This window comes from Microcaecilia unicolor, chromosome 1 (assembly GCF_901765095.1).
Source record: "Microcaecilia unicolor chromosome 1, aMicUni1.1, whole genome shotgun sequence".
NCBI lineage: Eukaryota > Metazoa > Chordata > Amphibia > Gymnophiona > Siphonopidae > Microcaecilia > Microcaecilia unicolor.
Window position 1 is genome coordinate 468,851,861 of NC_044031.1, and position 23,042 is coordinate 468,874,902.

The following is a 23,042-nucleotide window of genomic DNA, read 5'->3' on the forward strand; positions in this document are numbered from 1 at the left end:
GAGAAGGAAGAAAAAGACAAAAACTTTTTTTTAACTGACTTAGGGAGAAGTTGCATGTTTTCTTGTCTACAATTTCAAATGATCTGTCAGGATCTACACTTCTACAATAAGGAGGTACATGTCAGCCTCCTGAAAGGATGCACAAATGTTTGGTTGCATTGGTATGAGACATTTCAGACTAGTGGCTCAGTAGCAGTGCTGCAGATTGCCATATTATCAAGGGACCTGGGTTGGATTCCTGGCTCAAGTTTTCCATTCACCTGATTCTGAAGTTTTGGTTACGGGGTCTTGGAAGGAGTTTCCAGCTGAGGGCTAGCACCACATAGGTTAATTTAGTTGCGAGGTTATATAGTACAGAGGTGATTGTGAATGAAAGCTGATGGTCCCAAGTGATCTGGAAGACAAAAGAAGCAGGAGAAGTTTCCAGGTGAAACAAAAGAGGTGTTTTGGAGATTTGCTTGGAAAGCATGCACACACATTTAATTTTTTTAAATAGTACACACGCAGTAGGCATGCCACTAATATGTATTTCATACCTTGTAAGTGAATAGACATACATTTAGCTATGTAACAAGCTGATAGTTGAGCACAGTGAATCACTTATACTGTAGGCTTGAAAGTCAGCTGGATTCATACAGACCGATAAGAATCCATTGCCATAGGTGCCCTGTAGAAAATGTACCCCATCCTGTGCTGACATCACTAAATGGCTAGAGAAAGGTACGGCTTTGGTGACACGATTTTCTGTTTGTTTCTGATTCCAGAATGTTTCAACGAAGAGCCAAAAGATGTGGACACTGATGAGGATTGTGATCGTGAGTACTAATATCACTTAGGGCTGATTTCTAGACAGGCTCTTATTAAGGAAAACTTGCAGATTTGATTGGGTTTTCCAAATAATTAAGACCCTGCACTCCTTTAAAAATTTAGTGCACCACAAATCAATTTGAAACACGTTAACCTATAAAATTAACATATGGTACAATCCCAATTCTATAATGGTACCGAAAGATCGACACTGAAAAAGTTAGGCAGCTGGATCTGCGACTACCTTTAGCTGCGAGCATTTACAGTAATGGATCCTGATGTAAATCCTCATGCGAAATTAGGCACAGATCCCCCGTATTCTATAACTGCACATAAATGCAGGAATGCCCCTGATCCACCCCACGACCCATGGCCACGACCCCTTTTTGCAACCATGTGTAAAATTATGCACAGATTTGGGCACATAAATATGCATGTGTAAATTTAGATTGACGCCAAATATCACCAATAATTGATTGTTAGGGGCCAAATTATCAGTGCTAATGGCTCATTATTCAATTAAATTGCACCTGCAAATTGGGTGCTGCCTAAATTTGCACACACACTTTGTGCACCATTTATAAATGTGGAGGTCAATGTGTATGTGTTGAAAAATTCTAACATGTATTAGATGAAAACAACCTGAACAAGTGAAAGAATGAGAGAAAAAGTTTAAAAAATAAATTAAAAATGTTATTGCCTGTACACATCCCTATTTTAAACAGATTTGATATAGCTCACCTAAAAGCATTTGCCAGGCTACCATTTTTCGAAATGCTTTTATTTCCAGTAATTAGATGGCTTTCTAAGCTTTCTCACATGGTGTTCTGTGTAAAGGAAATATTAACTTTTTCTCTTTATTTATTGTATTTTGCCTACAGGTTGCGATAGTTGTGTAAACACTTTGCTGAAGGATTTGGGCATAATGAGTAACGAGCTCCAACTGATTAAGTCTCAACTTCAGAGTGCTACTACAGCTCCCACGCATTAGGTCAATTAAAATATTTGGAGACACGTATCGGTGACCTAAAGGTAATTAGCTTAAGAATATCTGGGGTGCACACTTTATTTTAAAAAGCCCCAAAAAGAAAAAATCCGCTGGTTACTAACTGCAGGTAGATCCAATTTTTATCATTGTCATCTATAGGCTCTATGTCATAGCCCCAAATAATATATAGGATGGATAGATTTAAGGATGCCAAATCTTGGAAGAGATGTAGCAGGGAGGGATCTTTCTCAATGTAATGGGAGAGTGAGAAGATACAAAGATTTTAAGGAAGTACAGACCTCAATGTAGAACTTAACCAGGCTGTATCCATTTTCTGGTCTTCCAAGGGAAAGAGTTAAGCTAGTCCTGCAGCTACTCTTAATGGCTAGACTTGGGATTGCTACACAGTGAAAACAAATGATAGTCCTACTGTGGATGAGTGGAAAGAAATTATGGAATTTGACAAACTTATATCATCCCTGATGAATTTTGGAAGGTTTAAGGAGTCTTTTACTAAGGTGTGCTAAACGCTGCACCAGCTTATTTTTAGTGTAAGCTAAAATGGCTAGTACAGCTTAGAAAAAGTTCCCCTTAGTCAATAAAAGGTAATGACCCTCTCCAAGGAAGGGTGGAATAGTTCCTCATAAGGATGGCAGACCATATCATAATCTTGGCAGGGGTAGGTGAAATATTCAATACATGTTTGGAATGTTATTGATGGTTACTGTTGTGTTGGAAAGGCTATAAATTAATTTGTCATGATAAATGTTTTAAATATACAGCTGACTGAATGCTAATTCATTTAGAACACCTCCACTTCCCACTTGTTTTATTTTCGATCTGACATGATGGGAAAAGTTGGAAAATAAGTATATTGCCTATTTACTGCATTTTCTAGCATTTCTAAAAGTATCCAAGATTTTGAAATCTTTTGAAATTCATTGGAAAATCCTGAGAGCACAAACACTAAAACAGATTTATTTGCATCCAGAGCAGTCTCTTTGAACGTAATTTTCAAAGCCTAGATGCCCAAGTGTCTTTATAAAATAAGCCAAAAGTTGGCCCCTACGTGGCCTCAACTGGGCAACCTGTATAAAAGTACCCTTAAAGTGACTACTCTGTTTGTGCTGTCATCTATGATAGACTTCACTGTTCTCAAGTGAAGTTCAAAAGAATGAACCTTGAATGCTTCCACCTATGTGTCTTTTAAAATGCCAGTACAGGGGCATATGTTCTGGAGCTGTAAGCACGTTAAAAGATTTGGTCAAGGGTGGGGCAGAAGATAGATAGGATGTGGAACTGCACTTTTATTAGAGATCCACTAATATTATTCAATAACTTTAGATATACAACAACTCCTCCGGTGGGACTCAAAGCGTTCTTGTGCATTGGAATATATTATGGCATTAACTCGATTTTGCAGTTCTGGAGAGATGCGGAAGAACCTCCCCTGCAGATATGGAGGGGTCAAATGCTTAAGCAAATGCGAATTGACCGGTGCGGTATCCGAGAGATAGGGGCAGAGGTTCAGAGCACAATGGGAACCAATGTGGGAGACCTTGACACCTAGAGGAAGGAGTTATTTATTAAACTATTAATATTGACATTACATTACATTGCACATTGAACATGTGGTTTGGGGGAGGAAGGGGCTGACCATGAATAAGAGGTTCAAGAAGGCAAGTGATAAACAGATCTTCCCCTCATATTATAGTGTGGAGGGGGCACAGGCGGATGCATATACACTGGTTTAAAGACCATAAGGGCCTTAGATCCTGTTGTTTAAGTTCGTTTCTCTTTATTATAATTTGGATGAGCAAGTAAAGGTGTCACACCCTGTGTTAACAAAGAAAAGGGGTCGGGATGGGTGAAGGGATGGGCAAGCGGGGGGGGTTTATAAGTAGCAGTAACCATTGAAGGGGAAGAAGGGAGAGATTCCACCGGGACCATAAGAACATAAGGTCCGGGTGGAAGAGCTGTAGGATGGGTGGGAGGGAGAATGGGAGGAATTAATAAAAAGTTTGATGATGGATGTTGGATGTTGTAATGGTATTGTTGGATTGGATGTCCTGGGGCAACACTGTGTGTGCCCCCGGCTGTTGATGTGATAACATGTATCATCAATAAAAATGTTGAATCATAAAATGCCAGTACAACAAAATGGCAGCTAACATGCAGCCACATAAATTTACTCCAGCTCATGAGCAGATGGAAATATGCATACGTAGAAACCAAAAGAATAGAGGATAAACCACTGACTTCCACACAGGGAGTGTCGTCGAATGTGTCGGTCTCTTCTGGTGCCTTAATAAAGAACACTTTTGATGACATTCCCCGTGTGGAAGTCAGTGGTTTATCCTTTGCTCCTTTGGTTTTTTTGGACCCTCATAGAGGTTACTTTCCTGTTCCCCTTTGGACTTAATGTATATACATAGACATATATTTTATAACCTACACATATTGGATGAAATTCAATAAATGGCACCGAAAAAAATCAGTGCCAAAAAAATAGCTCTTAGTGCTATTGTATAAATGGCGCTTAAAGTTTGATGGGAAAAGGAGAACCAAAAGAAATCCCACTTAAAACATAACCACAATTTTTACACTGCACTTTTTGCAACAAGCACTTTGCAATCCGAAAAGGAGTGGCCTAGTGGTTAGGGTGGTGGACTTTGGTCCTGAGGAACTGAGTTTGAGTCCCAGCACAGGCAGCTCCTTGTGACTCTGGGCAAGTCACTTAACCCTCCATTGCCTGCCACATTGAGCCTGCCATGAGTGGGAAAGTGCAGGGTACAAAATGTAACAAAAAAAAAAAAGGTCTGTCTAAAGACCAGTTTTATTCTTCAAAACAATATCTTGAGTTCACAGTGTTTATGATGCAACAATTTATGGCTCCTGGTGCCGATATATGATGTCATGTTGGGCCTTGCAAGTATTTGCATGTGTCGGCAATAAAGTGTTCTGATTTTTGATGAACATCTCGTGTCCCTGGTCTTTCTCAAGCCTTCTCCCACTTCCCATTTTTGTCTACTGCTTAAAGTTTGGTGCCATTTATAGAATAGCGCTTTGCACTGGGAACCACAACTGAATTTAGGTGCAACCATTTGCACCAGTGAAATGATGGTGTAAATCCCCACATCTAAATTAGGCGCAGATCCCATTTATTCTATAACAACTTGCATAAATGAAAGGAATGCCCCTGATCTGTCCATGGCTGTGCCTCCTTTTTGGACCTGTACATAAAGTTTTGTGTGTAAATTTTAATTAAATCCAATTAGCACCAATAATCGCTTGTTAAAATCTCAGTTATCGGTGCTTGTTATTCAATTAAATTACGTGTGCAAATTAGGCACGCACCTAAGTGTGGGCATGCAATTTTTAGCAACTTTTATAGATTTTGGAGGTTTGTGCCTGGGCTCAAACTTCTCTCCCAGACACGTCCACACATGGTCGTGTCCCAGTACCGGCCTACTTGGCATAGTATGTACTTGTACATGGGGGTAATTTCAAGAGAGATCTTTTGCGCACGTGGTGGCATAGCCAGATGAAAAATCTTTTATAAAATGACCTCCTTGAGGGTATTTCTATAAAAGTACTAAAATTTGCAGGCCAAATAGTTGCAAAGTGACTAGAATAATTCAATTCATTTCAAATCAATTCTTAACAATGGCACATACACACATAAATGCCAAAATTCCACATTTGCATTATTCTGTAAATACGCACATATCTTACTTAGCATGTATTTGACAGGTGGACATATACCCAGACAGAGTCCCCCTCATTCTACTAATCTAAACACCCAAATTGTGGAATAAGGTCAGATACGCATGTAATATCATTAAACAATTAAATGCCAATTGGCTTTAACAACCAATTACTAGCTATAATTGGTGTTCATGGGCACTAATTAGCAGTTACACAAGTAAATGCCCTTAGTCAGTAGTCTACAAAATCTGTGCACAGTTTCTATAGTGCACAGCTGCAAGGGGGTGTGGACCTGGGAGGGTCATGGGCAGGACGTGTCCAGCACTTACAAGCGAGTTACAAAATACTGCCAGTTATGTGGCTAACTGCCTACAGTTAAGCGCAAGCATTTACACCAGCCATTTAGCTAGAATAAGTGTTACATGTAAAGTCAAGCGCATAACTTTGGACTTATGTTAGTATTCTATAATGACAAATACAGGTGCAGTTGCTGATATAGAATTCACACTCGGTGATCATCATCCTGGTGGCCAATTAGGTGACCTATAGAAAATTACCCCCCAGTCTGGGCAGAGTGTGGGTGGAACTCACACTTCTCTGTGTCACATATAGAATGTTCTATGTGTATCTCTGGCATAAAGGCATGAAAATTCACACCAGGCTTATGCCTAACTGCATACATATGTATACTGTATACCCGGTTACGCAGTATTCTATAAAGGAAAGTAGAAGCATCTGGGGTGAACCGACTATATGGGCAACTGGGCAATGCTCAAGGGTCCAGGAGCTGTAGGAGACCCAGTGCCTCTCTCTCACGTGATCAAAGGCACTGAGCCCCCTACAGCAAACCATAGCAGTACCTGTCAGTGTCCCAATCCCCTCCTTAATCTGCCGTGGGCGGCCCAGAAAGAAGAAAATGGTCACAGAGAATACTTTTTGGTCAGTCCTGCCCCCAAGTATGCGTCAGAGGGAAATACTTGCCAAGCTATGCAGAGTGCTTGTGTGGGCGTGGCTATCTCCGTGGCCATTTCCTTCTGTCTGGACTGCCCACGGCAGAGTGCGGAGAGGATTGGAACACTAACAGGTACTGCCATGGTTTGTTAGTTGAAATCTGGGATGGGATAGTGTACTAGGGGGGCCAGAAAGACCCGGGGGGGGGAACCAGTGACCTTTACTGCTTGCTTGGGGACCCAGATCACTGTCAGTCTGCCCCTGAGAGGCAAGCTTTCTTTTATAGCAGAGGTTCTCAACCCAGTCCTTAGTCTGGTTTTCAGGATATCCACAATGTATATGCCTGAGATAAATTTGCATTTAGTTTCTCCATTGCATGCAAATCTATCTCATGCATATTCATTGTGGATATTCTGAAAACCTGACTGGCTAGGTGTGTCCCCAGGACTGGCTTGAGAAACCCTGTAGGTGCCTAAACAGGAATGCACTGGAATATAATTTCCCTCAAATTCTTAACCCTTTCCTTCCTGCTGAGGCTCCTCGAATCCATTCAGTTTTACGGTTACTTTACCAGAATGTGATAAGTTCATGGATTGCTTTGTTCTGCTTTCAGCCACAGCTGGATCGATACCGTATAACGATTTCCAGTCAAAACTCAAAGATGAATGAGTTTGAGACCGACTTGATCAATCTTAACCAGGACATAAATGCACTCCAACAAAAGGTAGGTGAGGTCTTCAGGGCAAGTTATTTGAAACCATTTCCTTGTGAATCTGATGTGCTAAACTTCATTTTAAAATGTTTATATCTTCTCCCTAGGCTGAAATGAATTCCAGAAAAGCTCAGGCATTGCACAGTAAAGCCATTCAGACTAACGAAAATGCTAGGAATCAGATTTTGAGGATAGAAGTTCTGGTAAAGAATATTCGTGGTAAGGATTTCTGAAACGTTATTTTTCTTTTTCCATTTTCACATGTTCTATCACTTTTTAAATCCTATGCAGTACTTTTTGTCTATGAGGCAAGGTAGTGAAAAGGGGACGGAAAGGAAATTCTGCCATATATATCTGTGCCATGCATTTCCCATTGCCCTTTCCCGCTGAGCAAATTAGGATTTTGAGAATAAACTGAGGGGCCCTTAGGAAAAAGGTAAGATTTCTGCCTTTTTGGCTGAGATCATAGGAACCAGCTTTTCAAAACAATTAGGGGTATTAAATGGAACACAACTTATCATTCCCTAGACACAGTGAAGGAGTTTGCTCCATATTTTAATGGATTTATTTAATATATATTTATTTATTTCATGCATTCATATCACACTTTATTTCAAAGCAGGTTACAGAAATGCTTACATAAATTCATAACACAAATAACAAATTAAAACTATTTTGTTCATTTATATCACGTGAATCTCAGGGTGGGTTACCAAAGAACATACATGATAATAAAACCACAAAACAAGAACATAAAAACAGCTACAGGTCTGACAGCTATGGTAAAGTCGGAGCAGTGAGTGGAAGATGGTCCTTCTTGGGAACTGAAGCCCCTAATGAACATGGGATTTCCTTAGAAGGGCAGTGCTCTGACCACCAAGTCAGCAAATCTGTGCTAAATGTAAGCTCTAAGAGTTTACCCTAATGTTACCCAAATGATAAAGGAGATGGAACTCCTCTCATATGAGGAAAGACTTAAGAGGTTAGGGCTCTTCAGCTTGGAAAAGAGACGGCTGAGGGGGGATATGATTGAGGTCTACAAAGTCCTGAGTGGTGTAGAACTAGTAGAAGTGAATTTTTTACTCTCTCAAAAAGTACAAAGAAGAGGGGACACTCAATGAAGTTACATGGAAATACTTTTAAAATGAGTAGGAGAAAAAATGTTTTCACTCAATGAATAGTTAAGCTCTGGAACTCATTGCCAGAGTTTGTGGTTACAGCAGTTAGCATATCTGGGTTTAAAATGTTTGGAAAAGTTCCTGGAGGAAAATTCCATATACTGCTATTGAGTTGGACATGGGGAAGCTATTGCTGGCCCCAGGATTGGTAGCATGGAATGTTGCTTTTATTTGAGTTTCTATAAATGGAAAAAGGGGAGGCAGTAAGTGGCAGTACACACAAAAATATAACAACTAATATGAGTTTCCAAAAAGCACCAAAATATGAGGAAGCATCAGATAAAATTATAACAGGCTATGGGATCTCTTATAGCCCCAGTTATTTCAGGTCCAAGCTCCTTTTCAATTGATCAATCATGTGTAACCAAATAAACGGTGAACAATTCAATTTTTTTTTACATTTTTACTTTATCCATGACTGTTCAAAATTTTATTCATGGATAAAGTCATGGATAAAGTAAAAATGTAAAAATATGAATTGAGCACCTTTTACTTGGTGGCACATGAATGATGAATTAGAAAGGAGCTTGGACCAGAAATAGCTGGGGCTATAAGAGATCCCATAGCCTGTTATAATTTTATCTGATGCTTCCTCGTATTTCGGTGCTTTTTGGAAACTGAGATTAGTTGTTACATTTGTGTGTGTACTGCCACTTGCTACTGCCTCCCCCCTTTTCCATAAATATATACTTTTGGGGGGAGGGGGTAGTATTTCTTGTTTCCCCTATTCCTTCATACATACTAATTGTGTTTGCCAGGTACTTGTGACCTGGATTGGCCACTGTTGGAAAACAGGATACTGGGCTAGATGGACCATTGGTCTGACCCAGTATGGCTATTCTTATGATCTTATGTTATGTTCTTTATTATATACATAGACTATCAGATAAGCTATAATATACAGAATGTACATTAAGGGATTCTAACATACCCTGAGTATTAAATATCTCCCATATTTAGAAAGAATGTTTGGTAGGCACTAACATGACATACTGTGTATTAAAGGTTTGTGATACATGCCCTAGGAGTTTCTTGAATTATGACAATGAAAGCCCAATGTCATCTGTAAATGTATGATCTGCAATGTGGTATTATATTTACTGATGTAAAATATATGCTATACTCTATTTATGGAAGGAGGGAAGAACATTTCCACATGGTTTTTAGTAAGATGGTATAAAAATGATGGCCTCAAAGGAGGCATCATTTCCCAGATCATCAGGGAAAATGAAAGAAATAAATATTGTTTTCTTCTAGTTCTAATGGAGGAGATGACAGGTACTACAAGCGGCAGCACTTTTCTCCCTGATGAGATTTTAAAAAAGATGGCAGAAGCAGAACGGATGATAAGAGAGATGCGAAACCTCAAGTTTGACAAACAGCAAAAAGACGCGGAGCTGGAGCGAGAGGAGGCTAGAGCATGTAAGAGTTGACTGTTTCTAGGGTGTACATTTCATAGACTCTGACCTAGGGAGGAACTTGACATAGACTTATATCAGTGATTATGAGAAGCATACCTTATGCTAGATGGTGACATCAATCCCAATCCTGGCCCTCCTCACCAACTATTATCCAAACTTTACAGATCTCACCGTGACCTCTCTAACCTCATCTCTATTCCTCTACTCCCCTCCTCTTCTCTGCCCTTCTCTTGCGCCCTATGGAATGCCCGCTCTATCTGTAACAAACTCCCCTATATCCAGGACCTCTTTATCTCGCGTCACCTCCATCTGCTCGCCATAACAGAAACCTGGCTCTGCCCTGATGACTCTGCTTCAGTCGCAGCCCTGTGCCATGGCGGTTATCTATTTTCACATACTCCTCGCCCTGCTGGCCGTGGGGGCGGTGTTGGACTACTTCTCTCTCCCTCCTCCAGATTTCAACCCCTTCTTCCACCTCAATCTCACTGTTTTTCCTCCTTTGAAGTCCACTCTATCCGCCTTTTCTCTCCTCTGCCTCTTCGAATAGCGGTCATTTATCGTCCCCCTGATAAGTCCCTTTCATCCTTTCTCAGTGACTTTGATGCCTGGCTTGCCTTCTTCCATGATCCTTCCTCCCCCTCTCTCATCCTTGGTGACTTAATATTCCTGCTAATGATCCTTCCAACTCTTATATTTCCAAGTTACTCGCTTTAACGTCGTCCTTTAATCTCCAACTATGCTCCACCTCCCCCACTCATCAAAATGGTCACTGTCTTGATCTCATCTTCTCCTCCAACTGTTCACCCTCTAGTTTCCTTGCCTCCGATCTTCCCCTCTCTGATCACCATCTTATAACTTTCACACTTAAATCTCCTCCCTCCCAGTCCCGTCCTATCCTATCTAATTTATCTAGGAATCTTCACGACATTGACCCTTCATCTCTATCCTCCCATGTTTCAAACCTCCTCTCTACTGTGGCACCATCCACGTCTGTCAACGAGGCTGTTTCCTCTTACAACAATACTCTATCCTCTGCCTTAGACACTCTTGCACCTTTGATGACCCGCCCTGTAAGGCGTACAAAACCCCAACCTTGGCTGACTTCTAATATCCGCTACCTACGTTCCTGTACCCGCTCCGCCGAACGCCTCTGGCGGAAATCTCGGGCCCTTGCTGATTTCTTACACTTTAAGTTCATGCTGACCTCCTTCCAATCTGCTCTTTTACGTGCCAAACAGGATTATTATATCCAACTGACCAACTCTCTTGGCTCTAATCCTCGACTTCTCTTCACCACATTGAACTCTCTCCTCAAGGTGCCCCCTCCCCCAACTCCCCCTTCATTATCTCCTCAGACCCTTGCTGAATTCTTTCACAACAAGGTTCAAAAGATAAACCTTGCTTTCTCTACCTCACCAGCTCTCCCTCCACTAGTCCGTTCCCCTCTCTCTCCTTCCCCTCATTCCCTTTCCTCCTTTCCTGAAGTTACTATTGAGGAAACTACACTTCTCCTTTCTTCCTCAAAATGTACCACCTGTTCCTCTGATCCCATTCCCACCCACCTTCTTAATGCCATCTCTCCTGCTCTTATTCCTTTTATCTGTCACATTCTCAACCTCTCACTTTCCACTGCGACTGTCCCTGCTGCCTTTAAACATGCTGTGGTCACACCTCTCCTTAAGAAGCCTTCACTTGACCCTACTTGTCCCTCTAATTACCGACCCATCTCCCTCCTTCCTTTTCTCTCCAAATTACTTGAGCGTGCTGTTCACCGCCGCTGCCTTGATTTTCTCTCCTCACGTGCTATTCTTGACCCATTACAATCTGGTTTTCGCCCTCTCCACTCAACCGAAACTGCGCTTACTAAAGTCTCCAATGACCTATTACTGGCTAAATCCAGAGGTCAATATTCCATCCTCATTCTTCTTGATCTTTCCGCTGCTTTTGACACTGTCGATCACAGCATACTTCTCGATACCCTGTCCTCACTTGGATTCCAGGGCTCTGTCCTTTCCTGGTTCTCTTCCTACCTCTCCCTCCGCACCTTTAGTGTTCACTCTGGTGGATCCTCTTCTACTTCTATCCCTCTGCCTGTCGGCGTACCTCAGGGTTCTGTTCTTGGTCCCCTCCTCTTTTCTATCTACACTTCTTCCCTTGGTTCATTAATCTCATCCCATGGCTTTTCCTACCACCTCTATGCTGATGACTCCCAAATCTACCTTTCTACCCCTGATATCTCACCTTGCATCCAAACCAAAGTTTCAGCGTGCTTGTCTGACATTGCTGCCTGGATGTCTCAACGCCACCTGAAATTAAATATGACCAAAACCGAGCTTCTCATTTTCCCCCCCAAACCCACCTCCCCGCTCCCCCCGTTTTCTATTTCTGTTGATGGCTCTCTCATTCTCCCTGTTTCCTCAGCTCGAAACCTTGGGGTCATCTTTGACTCTTCTCTCTCCTTCTCTGCTCATATCCAGCAGACCGCCAAGACCTGTCGTTTCTTTCTTTACAACATCCGTAAAATCCGCCCCTTTCTTTCCGAGCACTCTACCAAAACCCTCATCCACACCCTTGTCACCTCTCGTTTAGACTACTGCAATCTGCTTCTTGCTGGCCTCCCACTTAGTCACCTCTCCCCTCTCCAGTCGGTTCAAAACTCTGCTGCCCGTCTCATCTTCCGCCAGGGTCGCTTTACTCATACTACCCCTCTCCTCAAGACCCTTCACTGGCTCCCTATCCGTTTTCGCATCCTGTTCAAACTTCTTCTACTAACCTATAACTGTACTCACTCTGCTGCTCCCCAGTATCTCTCCACACTCGTCCTTCCCTACACCCCTTCCCGTGCACTCCGCTCCATGGATAAATCCTTCTTATCTGTTCCCTTCTCCACTACTGCCAACTCCAGACTTCGCGCCTTCTGTCTCGCTGCACCCTACACCTGGAATAAACTTCCTGAGCCCCTACGTCTTGCCCCATCCTTGGCCACCTTTAAATCTAGACTGAAAACCCACCTCTTTAACATTGCTTTTGACTCGTAACCACTTGTAACCACTTGCCTCCACCTACCCTCCTCTCTTCCTTCCCGTTCACATTAATTGATTTGATTTGCTTACTTTATTTATTTTTTGTCTATTAGATTGTAAGCTCTTTGAGCAGGGACTGTCTTTCTTCTATGTTTGTACAGCGCTGCGTATGCCTTGTAGCGCTATAGAAATGCTAAATAGTAGTAGTAGTAGTAGTAGCGTATCTGGCGTTCAAATTGTTAAGGATAGCAAATCTAAGCTGTCCTCAAGAGAAGAGTGGATTTTAACCTCTATGAAATTTTAATTAATACTTCTTATTTTTTTTTCTTATACGACAGTATTAAACCAAGTTAGGGATGAACTGCAAAAGACCCATAATCAGAACAAGGACCTTGTTAAGAGCATGAGAAATTCATTAAATGAATACAACTCCAAACTTAACGATCTTCGTACAGCTCTGAACGAAGCTTCTGAACAAACTGATGAAGCTAGGAACATAAACAGAGATAATGCTGTACTGTTTGAGGATATCAAGGTAATTTTAGACTTAAGTAACATAGCAGTAAGACACATGGGATATATACTACAAGTGTTAAATAGTTTGGAATCCCTAGAGCCAAAGTCGGTGTGTTGGACCATTGATTCATACGTTGTTTGCACCTGCACCTGTACCTGCATTTGAAAGTTAAGTTAAGCTCTTAAAAAATCTTTTTGGATCCCTAGTTCATTCTGTGGAGTTTTAGCATTTTGTAGACTCTGGTAATTTGGGGTTTTTATTATGCCAATGAAGATAAAAAAAACACCCAGAAAAATTCTCTCAACCTGTTATTTACCCTTAACTACTTGGGTTGGAGGCTGGGCTAGACTCAGAGGCTTTTTCCCCATTTACTTTTTCATGGCTTAATGCACTCCACAGAATTATAGTCATTTGAAGAATTATAGTCTCTTGCCATCACTATATATTTGAGAGTTTTTGTGTAGCAATATTATTGAGTTCTCTCGTTTCCTCTTTTTTGGGACATATACAGTATCTATCTGTAGTATTAACACCTATGCTCAATGTCTGTACTGTCATTAAAATTCTTGTGCCTTTAAAATGATCATGCACAGTGCAGCTCAAAATAAAAACCCTGAATTCTTTCAGAAAAGAGTCAAAGATTTGAATAGGCAACAAGAAGATGTCTCTGATCAACTTGCTGCTGCAGAAGGCACCTTGGACCAGACAAATAGCCTGGTGGAGATGCTGACAAAGAGTAAAGAGGTGTGTGAGAACAATTTATTCTATCAATTCAAGCAACTGAAATACATGGCTTGCATTTTAAAGGAGACCCAACCATTTCCCCATCAGCAACTGCTGAACTCCAAATGGGGGAGACGGGAGAGAGTTCCTTGCATGGATTGGTGTGGCTGGTGATGAAGCCTTGCAATGAACAGAAGAGAATGCTTGTGATGAGCCTGTATCTGTAAGAGATACAAAACAAACTGACTAGAAAATAGAATAATCTTAAATATAGTGTGCAGTGATTACTGTGGTCTATCTTATAAAGCGAACATTACCTGTGAGGCAATATTGGGGCTTTCGGTGATGCTTGATGATTTCAGCACTTGATTGCTCAAGTCTGACCAATAGGCTTTAATCCAGCAAAGAAAAGGAAGACTCAATGGGGCTCTTTTACTAAGCTGCGTAAGCGTCTATGTGCAGCCAACACGCAACAAAATGGAGTTACTGCCCAGCTACCACATGGCTCTTACGGTAATTTCATTTTTGGCACGCATCTGATACGTGCGTCTGAAATTATTATCGGACACACGTATCAGGCGTGCCCCAAGTGGCAGTTGACACACATAGGTCATTACCGCTCAGTTACCGCGTGAGACTTTACCACTAGGTCAATGGCTGGCGGTAAGGTCTCAGACCCAAAATGGACATGCAGCAATTTTCATTTTGCCACAAGTCCATTTTTGAAAAAAAATTTTAAAAGGCATTTTTTACAAGTGTGCTGAAAAATGATTCTGTGCATGCCCAAAACACACATCTACACTACTGTAGGCCATTTTTCAGCACGCCTTTGTAAAAGGGCCCTAATGTTCTCTGCAGGCAAATGTCCCTGCTCTCTACCTCCACCAAAAAGAAAATCCCAGAACCAAATATGTGAAATACAATAGTTTGCTTCTAATGTGCATAAATAAAATAGGGTTCCTTTTGTTCAAAACATAGGAGTATGAAAAACTAGCTGCTCAGTTAGATGGAGCAAAACAGGAGCTGACGGGGAAAGTGAAGAAACTTTCAGAAGCTGCTAGCAAAGAGCCTCTTGTGGTGCAGGCGGAGAAGCATGCCAAGTCATTACAGGACCTGGCAAATCAACTGGATGAGTAAGTACATCTCAGTCTGCACATATTTATTAACATATAATTAGTTTGCTCACAGAAGTTAAGGTTCAGCAGAATCACATTACAGGAGTCTGAGCATAACTGTCCACATTAACGTTGTTAAAGCTCTGCTTGGCATAGTATTAGAAACAGTTCCCCTGAATTTCATATTGCATTCTTCTGTCCAGCCATTGCTCCTTTCCAGGGCAGAAACTGGGGAGGGACCCCAAAGCCCACCTGCAATCTATGCCTCCTTCAGCTTGTGGCAATTCCCCTATTTCTCACCTCCTAACCCTAGACCTGCACTTCCCAAATACAATAAAGGGAAGCTTATTTCATGACCTGAGTACGCAAGAAACAGAACATTACTTTTAGATATTTAATTAATCTCAAAATCATCCTGTAATTTGTGCCCACTCTTTTTTTGTGTGTGAAACCTGTTGAAAGGTTTCTATCTACCTTGGTACAGGGCCGACATCCTTCCTCAACAAGCCACACTCAGCTGATTTCTTCTTAGGCTGAAAGCATTTCAAGTTTGAGGCTTGTAGGTCAAGTTTAGCCAAATCACAGAACTCCAAAGATCATTCCAAACCTGGAAAATAGATTTAAGGTCCAGACCACGTGCAGACAATTGATTTGGTGCAATTCAACCAAGATTACTGAGCAGCACTCTTCCGGCCACTAGTAGTGTTGCAGCCCCTACGCCTGCTCTGTATTGTAGGGGAGTGAGTCTCAGCTCAGGATATTCACAATGAATTACAGGGGACAGATTTTCATACAGTGGAGACAGTGCATGCAAATCTGTTTCAAGCATACTCATTGTGGATATCCTGAAAAGCAGACTGGTTGAGTGTGTCCTGAAGACTGCATTGAGAACACCCAGTGGAGTAAAAAATGTAAATAGGTATTTAGACATTATTGTTGTAATTTCCATAATCAACCTGTGAAGGTCAGTTCTATAACTGTGCGTGTGCATTATATGTTTTTCTAATATGAAGCACATAAGCGCATAATTGCAAGAGGGCATACATGTAGACAGTGCACAGGAAGGGCAAGAGTGTGTCTCCAACTTATGAATGTAACCTATAGAATATTATAAGTTACATGTATTGAGTGGCGCACGTGGAGGGGCATTTTCAAAAGGGACGTCCAAGTTGTGATTTGGCGAAATCCAGGGGTGGGAAAACCCGTATTTTCGAAACAAGATGGATGTCCATCTTTCGTTTCAAATATACCGTCAGAGACATCCAAATCCTTAAATTTGGACATCCCTAGATTTGGTTGTCCCTAGACATGGACGTTTCTGACTTTCGGCGATTTTCGAATCCAAAGACGTCCATGTCAAACATGGCCAAATGCAAGCCATTTGGTCATAGGAGGAGCCAGCATTTGTAATGCACTGGTCCCCCTGACATGCCAGGACACCAACTGGGCACCCTAGGGGGCACTGTAGTGGACTTCATAAATTGCTCCCAGGTACATAGCTCTCTTCCCTTGTGTGCTGACCCCCCCAAAACCCACTGCCCCCAACTGTACACCACTACCATAGCCCTTATGGGTGAAGGGGGCAACAAGATGTGGGTACAATGGGTTTGTGGTGGGATTTGGAGGTCTCGCTGTTTCCTCCACAAATTTAACAGGTAGGGGGGGTATGGGCCTGAGTCTGCCTGTCTGAAGTGCACTGCAGTACCCAGTAAAACTGCTCCAGGGACCTGCATGCACTGTCATGGACCTGAGTATGACATCTGAGGCTGGCACAAAATATTTTTAAAGATTTTTTTGAGGGTGGGAGGGGGTTAGTGACCACCAGGGGAGTAAGAGGAAGTCATCCCCGATTCTCTTCGGTGGTCATCTGGTCATTTTGGGCACCTTTTTGTGCCTTAGCTGTAAGAACAACAGGTCCAGATGAAAACATCCAAGTGTCCGTCAGGGATGTCCTTGTTTTTTTTGATTATGGGTCAAAGACGTCCAAGTGTTAGGCACGCCCAAGTCCCGCCTTCACTATGCCTCTGACACGCCCCTTGAACTTTGGATGTCCTTGCGACGGACTGCAGTTGAAGACTTCCTAAATCGAGCTTTGATTATACCGATTTGGACGTCCCTGGGAGAAGGACGTCCATCTTTCAATTTATGTCGAAAGATGGACGCCCTTCTCTTTTGAAAATGAGCCCCTTGGACACAGTATTATCACAGGTTTCAACCTGTTAAAAGGAACACTGGAAAAATACTCCCTGGTTTTAATATTGTACTTCCAAGAGAGAACACCCATGCCGCCCGATATTTAGTGCTATTTAACCAATCGGAACAGATCCACCAATATTCTATGGGGATGACTGGCTTGCCTCCACTGAATATCCATGGTTAGTGGCTGGCGGATAACCGGTTATATTATGCCATATAACCGGCTATCCAATGATTTTTAAACCAGGTTTGGAAGTCATATTTGGCTGCGTCAAACCCTTGTATATCCTTGGCTGGTTTAAAAATAATCGACTATGTCTGAATATCAACATAGTTGGTTATCTTTAAACTGGCTAAAAAAAATCTCGGATATTCAATGTTAGTTACTGGAAACGACCCAGCATTGAATATCCGGGTTCAGTGCAGAGCACGGGAGATAGGCCGGCTATCTCCTGTGGTCTAAATATTGGGGCTATTGTTTCCCTCCCCCCCCCCCCCCCCCCCCAGAATTATAAAAGGTACAGGAAAAAAATACTCAAGAAACTGTGCACAGCAAATCCAGTCCTGAAATCACTCCAGCATTGTAGCAGTGATTTTCAGTAGCAGTCCAGCAAACTACAGTGGTGACAGTTCTCCGAGGGACCCTCCCTCGTAATATAAACTTCAAAATTCAGAAAAAAGAAACACTGGATTTAATGTAAACAACTCTCCAGCAAAGAAGACCTCAACAAGGTTGCCTTGTTTCTCCTTAGCTTATCAGGAGGCGAAACTGTAGATTCTGGCTGACTGTAATGTTCCCTGCACCTTTTGTAATTCTGTTTGTGCCTGGTTTTTTTTGGGTGGGGGGGGAACAATGGGCTTTCTCCCTTGAAATGCAATGCTAAAGTCAGGGAGTTTTTTTCAGTGTTACCTTTTTTCAGGCTGAAACCTGTGATAATACCGAGACACCACTAAGGATGGTAAATGTAATATATGCTTACATCCTGGAGTTTTGAGGTATATATTTTTTTAAAGCTGTTATATATAGTGGTACAGGGGTCACTAGTAGTTAGCTCTAAGTAAACATTGTATATAGAGTCCGATATTCAGAAGGATATGGCTGCTAAAGCGGCACTTAGGTGGCTCTCCGACACTGAATATTGCCAATTAGCGGCTTAAAGATAGTCAGTTGTATTCCCTTGACAACTAAAGTACCTTAATTGTAACAATACTCTGTTATTCTCTTACCGTTAATGACAGCTGTCATTGCGGCATAATGTAAGACACATTGAGCCTGCAAAGAGGTGGGAAAATGTGGGATACAAATGCAGCAAATAAAATAAATAAAATAAAATAAATATCACGTGATATAAGCAGCTATCCGCCAATTTTAAAAGTCAAACCCTTCAAGTTTGGCAGCCATATTTGTCCGCTACAGTAGGTGAAATAACTTTGGCCGGGCAGCGCTGAATATCAGTTTGGCCAGTTAATGTCCGACTGGCCAAAGTTAAAGCAGATAAGATATTCAATGCTGGTCACCGGAAACGGCCTGGCATTGAATATCCAGGTTCAGTGCGGGCCACAGGAGACCACCCAACAATCTCCCACGGTCTGAAAATTGGACAGTTTTTTTAATTGGTTTTGTCAGTGTTTACTACCCTGTTGATATATTTCTGCACTTAGGCACACCCATTCACACCACTGACTCACATATCACACCTAAAGGTAGGCACACCAATTTGGGAATATGCAAGTATTCTATAATATCTTAGTGCACAGATGCTATTATAGAATTGGTGCCCAGCACACAGAATCGAGGTGCCGAGTTATAGAATTGCCCCCATTGCTTCTATATTCTTATAGAAAACTGCTGTGCTCACAGCATGTGAAAAGTCATTGCAATACAAATTAGGAAGCCTTTATTTCACACACTTGCCTTGCAGGACTTCTAACTACTTTACTTTGTTCAATGGTACAGAATTAAGAAAAACACTAGCAGCGATGAGCTGGTGCGCTGCGCAGTGGACGCAGCCACGGCCTATGAGAACATCGTTAATGCCGTCAAAGCTGCAGAGGAAGCAGCCAATAATGCAGCTGGTGCAGCCAATTCTGCCCTACAAGTAAGTAAACCCAGTGCAGGTCAGTGTGACACTTTCAGTGATGCACTTTTGTGCATATGCTTATTCTGTATGCACTGCTACAAAATACAATGGCTAAGTGCCCACGGTTAGACTGACTGACTGATTGCTCTGCTATGTGTGTTCTTGGAGCACTATGTTTCTTCTGTCTACCAGTGTCACCAACATTGAGTCAAGCAGCTTGATATCCATCAACCAGCATTTCAGGGACACTTTGGCCCTTATCTTTGTATAAGATTTAACTTTTGATATTTTATTTTCAGACAGTAGAGAGAGAAGATCTGCCAGGAAAAGCCAAAAATGTAAATGCTGACTCTTTTAAGTGGCTAGAAGAGGCTGAAAAAACACGGAAGAGATTACAAGGTAGTTTGGAAACCAAAACAACAACAATATCAAAATATTCTTGTATAATCACAATAATGATTTTTATTATTGTTTTATACCGTTATAGGAAACAGATATGTGCAAGATAATATAGGGCCTAAAAAAAAGGTTGAGCTTCTAAATTTATACTTCTAAGTTAGGCTGCTAAATTTGTGCTCTATTTTCAGCCAAACTTAAGAACCTCATATTTCAGGTAAAAATTCATCTTAATTTAGGAGTTAAAATATTATAGGGTCAATATTAAGCTGGTGGCAGTGAGCATTTCGCTGAGTGCCACCAACGTTAGTCTCGGATATTCAATGTCGGGGCCATATCCGGGTTTCAGCATTGAATATCCGGTTTATGCAGCGCCAGCAAACACATGGCCTGTTACGTCAATATTCAGAACTTAACCAGCCATGGGTTGCCATATAAAAGATTTGTGCGGTTACCATGGCCACTTAAGTGCTGAATATTGGCACTTAAGCGGCCAAATGATGACTCCACTCGTAGAACACCCCCAAAATAGCTGGCTTTCACTAAGACCCTAACCACTAATTTTCAGCGGAGATAACTGGTTACTTGGGGCTGAAAATTAGCAGATAACCCCAAACAAGCAACTTATCCAGTGGCGTAGTCAGACCTCGACGTGGGGGGGGGCAGAGCCCAAAGTGGAGGGGCACATTTTTGCCCGCCTCCCCGCTGTTCCCCTCCCCCTGCCTCTGTCACTGCCTTCTCACATATCTTGGCTGGCAGGGGTCCCCAACCCCACTAGCTGAAGCATTTGTCCAGCGATGGTCTTCGGACTGTCATCTTGAGTGAAGGGAGAGTGAGGGGTGAGTGGATTATCTGTGCCAATGACCTCTCTGAGAAAGCTGGTCCTGGCCCTGACCTCCCTGCAGGACTGTAATATATAAAGTAAACCACCTGATGCTCGCAGGGCGAGAAAGGGTTACGCATACATATGATTCTACTTCATTTAAGTGCCTCCACAAGTACAGACAGGACAATGGCTCAGAAGCCATCTGAAAAATAGTCAGTGGGTTCGTTCATTCATTTCATCTTTTTTGTTTGCTAAATGAGAGAACAATGCAATTTTTGTTGTTGCCCTGTGTGGATGTCTTGGTTTTGATTTTCCTGGTATCGCATTTTCAACACTGCTTTTTGCTGTTTTAGCAGATTTGTGATGGGAGGTGGTGTTGATTGCACCTACTAAGGTTGTGCCTTTCTTGTCTGTGCATGTTTCTGTATTAGGGGTTTTCTTGTGGGGGGGTGCTGTAATCAAGTGTCAAGTGATCTTCCACCTGAGAGCATTGGATGTGTGGTTGATTTGGTGGTGTTGTGAAGGGGGAGGATAAGTTGTCAGACAGAGGCATGCAGTAAGTCAGAGATTTACTTTTTGAGGTGGAATGATTCATGAGTATTCATTAGTAACTTGTAATTACTGGGGATCAGGCTGGCTTAACCATTAAGTAGAGTAGGTGGTCAGCTAGTACAGCAGCTTCTGGAGGGTAGCAAAGAGCAGCTGCAGTCAAAGCACAGCAATAGATGACCTCTTTGTGGTAAAACTTTATCAGCTTCCTGACAGCCAGACAAACTCAATGCACAGGGGGAGAATTTTCAAATTGCTCACTTACCTCAGTAATCGGCTTTTGGCAATTGGCTCCATCGTGGCAAATTTAATGTTATAAAACATTAAACTGAGCTCCAAAAAGGACACATAAGTTGGGTCACAGAAAAGTAGGAAAATATGTATAGTGCTGACCAAATATGTGCATGGATGTGGAATGCAACCAAAGTGCTGGTGATTTTATAAAGGAATGTGCCCACATAATTTGCATTTCCTAATCCAGACCATATCAGTATATGTAGCACCGTTTGCACCTATCGGTGGTGATATTATAAACTGCAGGGACATACACATGTATGTAGCACTATATGTGTGTGTATATGGCAAATTTTAAAAAACGTGCATGCACAGTAGACAGGAAGAAGGGGGCCTTCCTGAGAAAGGCAAGTTTAGTTGCAGAGGAACTGGATTTACTAATCTGAAGGGTGAGCAAATCTCCAGTACAGTTGCCTATGTGTAAAGCTTTGAAAGATTCATAGCCAAGTATCAACAATACAAATTAAAAGAGAGGGGAACTGAGTAATGAGTAACAGGCCCACATGAGCACAGGCCCAGGTTTAGGCATAGACTACATAGGCCACAGCCTAGGGTGTCAAATATTGAAGGCGCAAATCCCAGGCTAAAGAGGAGCTTCCTCCTGCTTACTGTAGGGTCATGTTCTGCTTCAAGGCCTCATTGCTATGGCATTATGGCTTTCGCTTCTCTTCCGCTTCTCCAATCCTTTTGAGGTCTCTGACATCCCCACTGCAATCTGGGATCTTTCTTATGGATGGCAAATTTTTAAATACAGACTGCCTGAGCAGCTGCGTCCCCAAAGCATTTCCACACCAATTCTAGAACATTTCCAGTAAAGAATGGGATGAAGCCAGCACTTATTCGCAGGTCCAATTCTTGTTTTCTGTTGCTCCCTAATCAAAGTGCGAAACTACTCCCTCTTACCTGTTCCCGTTCCCCAGCAACCGGGCCCCACTCTGATACAAACTGTGCCTTCTAGGCCAAGGAGCTGGTGAATCAGGTCATTCCTAATTCCTGGTCACCCACTGCAACACTAAGCTTTGCCATTGCCCCTTTGTTACTTTTAGCAAGTTACCTAGCATATGTTTTGATTAAAACCAGTTAGATGTGTTCTTTGGATGTTCAGATATGGTGCAGTGTGTACAGTCCATTTTGCCATTTTCTTAGATATGACAGTTCATGACATTTATGCTTTTGGCATATGTTGTATCTGCTGGTTGTTTGCAGGAGTGATAATTTGCAAAGTCTTGCATGTCTCTGTGTTCCAAACTGATAAACGTGATAAAAACTTCCATTTGTTCACACATATATATATATTTTTTTTACAAGATATTAATCCACAACTTGAAGACATGAAAAACAGATTGAACGATGCAGAAGTAAAGAAGAACAGCATGGAGACAGAGCTTATTAATATGAAAAGAGATCTTGATGGGATACGAAGAGGTTAGTAGAGGTCTAGTTGCTTTCACAATAATGTTTAATATTTATGAATACCTTCTCACCATCTTCAGTTTTTTCATCTTGCATATAAAAGTGAAGAGGCCTTTGTGTATTCATAATCTCATCATTTGCTTC

At 41.9% G+C, this 23,042-nt stretch overlaps 1 protein-coding gene across 1 annotated transcript in view; it reads left to right on the top strand.

Annotated features, from left to right (window-relative positions):
* LAMA3 (laminin subunit alpha 3) overlaps positions 1-23,042 on the top strand; it is a 407,718-nt gene that overhangs the window by 318,310 nt on the left and 66,366 nt on the right. Inside the window, 12 exon segments of the mRNA XM_030188133.1 lie at positions 765-815; positions 1,689-1,778; positions 1,781-1,839; positions 7,068-7,178; positions 7,274-7,385; positions 9,602-9,766; positions 13,127-13,323; positions 13,933-14,049; positions 15,007-15,161; positions 19,297-19,438; positions 19,720-19,819; positions 22,794-22,910. Coding sequence (XP_030043993.1) covers positions 765-815; positions 1,689-1,778; positions 1,781-1,839; positions 7,068-7,178; positions 7,274-7,385; positions 9,602-9,766; positions 13,127-13,323; positions 13,933-14,049; positions 15,007-15,161; positions 19,297-19,438; positions 19,720-19,819; positions 22,794-22,910 — 1,416 coding nt within the window.